The sequence below is a fragment of the Gracilinanus agilis genome, unplaced genomic scaffold (assembly GCF_016433145.1).
Source record: "Gracilinanus agilis isolate LMUSP501 unplaced genomic scaffold, AgileGrace unplaced_scaffold23455, whole genome shotgun sequence".
Lineage (NCBI taxonomy): Eukaryota > Metazoa > Chordata > Mammalia > Didelphimorphia > Didelphidae > Gracilinanus > Gracilinanus agilis.
Window position 1 is genome coordinate 137 of NW_025355197.1, and position 5732 is coordinate 5868.

General features: G+C 48.4%; 1 protein-coding gene across 1 annotated transcript; it reads right to left on the reverse strand.

Moving 5' to 3' along the window:
- Window positions 1-1507: 1507 nt before the first annotated feature.
- LOC123254506 (ephrin type-A receptor 1-like) lies at window positions 1508-4715 on the reverse strand (the record flags this gene model as incomplete). The annotated part of the gene is made up of 3 exons (XM_044683511.1): window positions 1508-1919; window positions 2071-2352; window positions 4648-4715. Coding segments are annotated over 3 exons (762 nt in total), but the record flags the coding sequence as incomplete, so codon positions are not given.
- Between the last annotated feature and the right edge of the window lie 1017 nt (window positions 4716-5732).

A 5732-nucleotide genomic window follows, 5' to 3' on the forward strand; every position in this document is an offset into this window, starting at 1 on the left:
CTCATATGAACAAGATCTTGGAGGTTGTAGTCATCTTGGAAAGGGCTGTGAATAGCAGACCAAAGAGTCTGGAGCATCTGAAAGTCACTGGACATTCTATTGAATAGGTTAGTGACAAATCAAAATCTGAGTTTCAGCAAGATTATTATGGTACATAGGAAAACCTGGAAGGGGGAAGATTCTGGAAGCAGGGAGACTAGTTAACAGGGTACTGCCATAGTCCAAGAGAGGTTAGGGCTTCAATTCGGAGGGGCAATGGTAAAAGAGGCCCCATTAACCACAGATCTATAGTGGGAGTATGAAGGAATGAAACATGAGTCTATATAATGGATGAAGGGCCAGACAGAATCAGCAACACTTCGGTTTGAATCTTGTCTTATATACATATTAGCAGGTGACCAGGAGCAAGTCATTTAACCCAACTCTCAGTTTCCTTATCTGTTAGATGGAAATAATAGCACCTGGTTATGAAAATCAAATACAATTTGTATGGGTGTATATATACATGCACATCTCTAATATATGTATATATATATGCATACACACATATCTTTGCAAACCTTAAAGTGCTATATAAATGTGAGCTACTGTTATTGTCATCATAACACTTCAGGGTAGGTAGAGGTTTTTTTTTTTTAACCCTTACTAAGTATTGGTTCCAAGGCAGAAGAGCAGAAGGACTAGATCCCTGGGGTTAAGTGACCTGCCCAGGGTCACATAATTAAGAAGTGTCTGAGCCCAGATTTGAATGTAGGACAGTTCTAGGAATGGCTCTTTATCCACTGAGCCAGAGTTTTGACATGCCAGTTCCCATCCCTAAATTATAGAGAACGGAGTGACTGAACCTAAAGCTGAAAATGAAGACTAATTCAGCAGAGTCAGTACTTGTTCCTGTTCCTCTCTCTCATACAGCCCCCATGATTCCAGCTTGGCCCTGTGCCCCAACTCCCCATCCCCATCCCCACACTAGGTTACAGGACAGGGAGAATAATGACAAAGAAAATGGAAATGATTAACATTAGTGATAAGAGTGGAGCATGTAAGATAGGATGAAGACAGTGGATTTACATTTAGGTAGCTCTTTTAAGGTTTGTGAAGTCTTTTAGAGCTGGAGAAAGGAAGAGGGATAGGGATGTGGGAGAGGTGAGCAGAAAGTTAAGTTCATAAGTGAGGAGAGGTTAGCTAGGCAGCATAGTAGATAGAGAGCCAGGCCAGGAGTCAGGAGGACCTGGGTTCAAATTTGGCCTCAGATATTTCCTAGCTATGAGACCTTAGACAAGTCACTTAACCCTAGTTACTTAGCCCTTGTTGCTCTTCTGTCTTAGACTTGATACCAAGACAAGGTAAGGGTTTACAAAAAAAAGTAAGAGGTGATAAGGGTGGTGATCATAGGTGGAGAGGATGGAATCCTGCAGTACAAAATTGGAAAGGACGATGAGAATTCTTGTCTTGTCCTCCCTCCCCAACCCTGAATTCTCACCCAGTCGCTCTCTTCCCATGCCCTTACCAGCACATTGTTCAACACCATTCTCCTCCTCGACCTCCTGATAGCCTGGGTTGCAGTAACATCTACCCACAGGTACCAGCCATTCTCCATCAGCGCTACAGTGCATTCGAGGGGCAGCTGAAGGGCCAGGGGCATACTGGGCATGAGGCAGGCAGGTCCCTGCCACTTCGACCAAACCCATGGGCTTCGGAAGGGTGTCCGGGAAGTGTGCTAGCTTATGCACAATCTCAGCACAACGCTGGTAGAATACACGAACAGCCACCAGGGCCACACAAGCTCCAGGGTTGTGAAAAGCAAGGTAAAGGCCACGGCGAGTCAGGCGGCCCAGCAGGCATCGCTCCACATTTAGCCGCACGGCACCAGTTGCCAGGTCCCGAATGGTAAAACTCTGGTCTGCAGCCACTGTCGTCACCTGGGGAGACAAGAGAATGGAGTGCTAGAGTCACTAGAGTATGTACTTCCCCTCCTTCATGAATTTCCTCTCCTTGGCAATAAGGGTTGTGTCAAGAGATCAGGCTGGTCAAAGGGCTGAACTAGGGATGGACAGGGTGGGGCAACAGCACCTTATGGAAGAGGGGTCGGCGAAGCTGGATGCCCACATCATGATCACTTTCCATGTAGAAGAGGTTGAATGTCTCCTTGCAGCCCTGTGGTCCTGACCCTCCCGGGAAACTCTTGCAGTCTCGAACAGTAAACTGAAGCTCGACATGAACTCGAGAAGCTGCCTCCCCCCGGTAGATCCAATTGGAGCGAAGCCAGTGGTCTGTGTCACCCCCAGCCAGCACCGGACAGTCCTGGTACATGTACATTGGCGTTCCATTCAGCATCTGTTGCACTTCACTCCACTGGATGGAGAGAAATGGTGTCAGTGTGCCCCTCAACCATCCCTCCCACTCCCTTTCTGGAGGCTCACTCCTCTCATTCTGTTCTCTTTACTCCAGTCAGCAAGATACATCCCTGCTTTAGGGTAGCCCCATAAAGCTTCAGGACAGAATATCTAAGGCTCATGGCCACTGGTTCTCCCTCCCAACTCTGTCCCACTGAAGAAAGGGCAACCAAAGCAGGGCTTCTTGGGTCCTCGTCTGAATTACTCCCACTTTACTCTATCTAGAGCTATCAAGTGGACCCAGTTCATGGCTCAAGTTTGAGTTCATTCCTGGTATCTCAAGGCTGTGCAGACATTGGGAGTTGTAAAGAAGATGAAATCCTCATAGGTAAAAGGGCACTTAACACTCTTCTGGCATTGGAATCGTCTAATATTTGAGGAGTTCGTTTTACAGCTTTAGGAACTAAAAATTGGCCACATGGAATTTTGTAGCTGGACTTGGTAAACTGAAGGGCAAACTCTATCTTTATGTAGATAGATAAGATAGATATCTGTCTAGATATAGATATGTGTGTGTATATGCATGCATAACTATATCTAAAAAGCTAATTACTAGGCGGTGGAGGTGGAAGGATTGTCAATGGCCGAAGAAAAGTACAATCTCTCTACCTGCTACCATAGTTACTGAAGGCAGACGAAGCCTATGGGACTCCAGGGACTTAGAAAGTCCAGGGGAGAAAGGAAAAGTGCCCAGACCTAAGCTGGGGGTGGTCAGGTGGGGGAGTGTTACAGGTGAAGCCAAGCAAGCAGGCAGTTGGCTTAGAAGTAGGGGGTGACCATAGCCAGATTGCCACGGTCTCAGCTGGTGCTTGCAAAGACAGTCGGTCTTCACTGTAACACGTCCCCCCTCCGTTTCAGCAGCAACAAAACAGGAGATAGGGCAGACAAACAGATGTTCTGCACCAGCAATAAGAATCCTTCACTAATCGGCTAAGTAGCCAGCTTCCCAAGTGCATCCTGGGAAGCCAGGTGGTTGGCTGCTGGTTATTTTGACTGACTTTTGAATCTGGGGTGAGGGGTGTGTGGGATGGACAAACTGAAGGAGGAATCTCTGCCTCTTCTCCTTGATCTTCTACCCACTGGTGATCTGTTTAACTGAACAGCCTACTTCTTTTCAGTTAAGGATAATTAGTTGCTAGTGAAAGAGTTAGTTGGGGTTGGGAATGGGGGTGAGGTTGGGAGGGGGTGGGAGTTCAAGGGACCAGTGGGAACCAGCAGGTGGGCCCGTAGCCATAGTTGTGGGGTGATTAGCTGTTTTATGGGATAAGGCGCCTATTAGGGCACGTCTAGTTCAGGATTTCCTAAGCAGCCCCTCCTGGAGGATACATTATAGTTTAGTCTATTAACTCTAATTACAGGCCACACTGTGGGAGAGCAGAAAGAGTGGAGCCAGGACCCTAAAAAGCAGAGGAAAAGGGAACAGCAAACCCAGAATGAATAGTCTAGTGCCTGAGAAACTAGAAAGGGTGGCTGCTATAAGACGAAAACCTCAACAATGGAGCCCAAAGAGGGGAAAGGCCCTCAATAAGAACCCCAGAGCTTTAACTAGCTGGAATAACTCCCTTGCTTGCTGGTTTCTCTCTTCAGTCATCCTGGGAGAACAGACATAAAATTCTTGCACTCAGCCTCTCCTGCCTACATGGTCTCCTAAGATTCTCCTAAACCCTTTTGGTGGGCTCCTGCTTCCCCTAATGACCAGGCATAGAGGAACATGTACCTGGAACACACATGACACCCCCTGGGATAGCAAGATGAAGAAGGGTTTAAAGACTCCTGATGGCAAGCATGGCAGCAACAGTCAAGAGTTTGGGAATAGGGAAGAAAACATCATAGATTTTCCTTTTTATGAGGGAGAGAGAGTAGCTGTGACAGCAGCTGGATTTCCCTCCCTGCTTTCCTTTAAAATTCTTAGTGACCATCTCCTGTTGTCAAATCCACTGCTCTTGGGATCAAACTCCCCCTCCCCCCCATTTTGGGGAAACAGGAAAGGGGAGGAGCCAACCTAAGCTAGGATATTTAGACATTCTCCATGGGGAAAAGTCAGGCCCCCCCACCTCACCCCACTCACTAGGCTCTGACTCAGCCTCCGCTCCACCTCCCCCCCCCAACACACACCCGACAACCGCCTCCCTGGGAGACACTTCCAGTTTTTCCTGCTCTTTTCTTCTCTTCCTCCACCCACCTGCCTGTCCCATTTCCCACTGGCCTAGAACCCTCCCTAGTCCTGCAAGCCCTTCTCTCTGCTCATACTCACCCCAGTCTCTGGTGGGTCCAATAGCCAGCCCAGTTCTCCTTGTGCAGTGCTGGTGTCTAGCAGAGTTACTGGGGGCAGAGAGGGATGTCAGACCATCTTGGGGAAGAGCCCTGCTGGAGGACGCCTCCTTTCTTCCCTCCACCCTTGCCCCCCACTCTCATTAAACCTCCTGCTTTAGCTAATCTCTAAAAAGTTTTTTGAGGGAAACACAGTCTAGCAACAAGGGGTACTCATGCCTGCGAAACACATGTTATGGAGATACTTAGAGGGTTTAGGAGAAGGAAGGATAAATACTTAGGAAGGGCTAGAATGCCCGACCCTCTGCTGAGTTCATTGCCAGAAGAATCTGGGGGTGGAGATTCTGGGTCTACTGGATGACAGACAGGATAAATAACCCTTGTCCCCGGGGGACAGTCCATCTAGCCAGAGTTTATGTAAAGGCTTATAGAAAACAACCTCTTAGGCAAGAAAACAATATGTTTGGGTCTCAGTTTCCTCTTTTGTAACAGGACCAGATCTCCTGATTCCAATCTAAAAATGTATGATTCTGTAACCTATCTCTCCCTCCCAGGATTGCATCAGGGTGGTGGGCCTTGGGCCTCGGTGGCTCTGGCATTCACAGTTAAAGAGTGGCCGTAGGGCGATTTGGTGGAAATGCAGCCCCTAGCCCATAACCCAGGATAAGGAGGGAGGCCTTACTCTCTTTTTTTATTGCATCCAATTAGGGTAGTGATGGTGGAGCAAGGGAAAGGGTTAAGATCTGCGTTCCTAGGACAGATGTAGCCTGAAGTTTGGACTCCCCCAGGAGTAGAGGGTGGTGGTGATCGGGTTCTCTTCAACCAGTAATAAACTAGCAAAGGGGCTCCCTTCAGTCTTTAGCGCCCTCCCGACCTCCACCTCCATCCCAGGCCCTAGTGGTTAGGGGTGCTAGGGAGGGGAGTGACTAATCTCAGCAAACAGCACGGAGGGGTTAAAGAGCAAAGTTTGGCCTGGCAAGTCGAGAGCCTGGGCTGCCCTGGGAGGGTGAGTGTGTGCCAAGCGGAAAGCCTGTGCAGGGCTGCGGGGAGCCCTGCAAGGAATGGAAA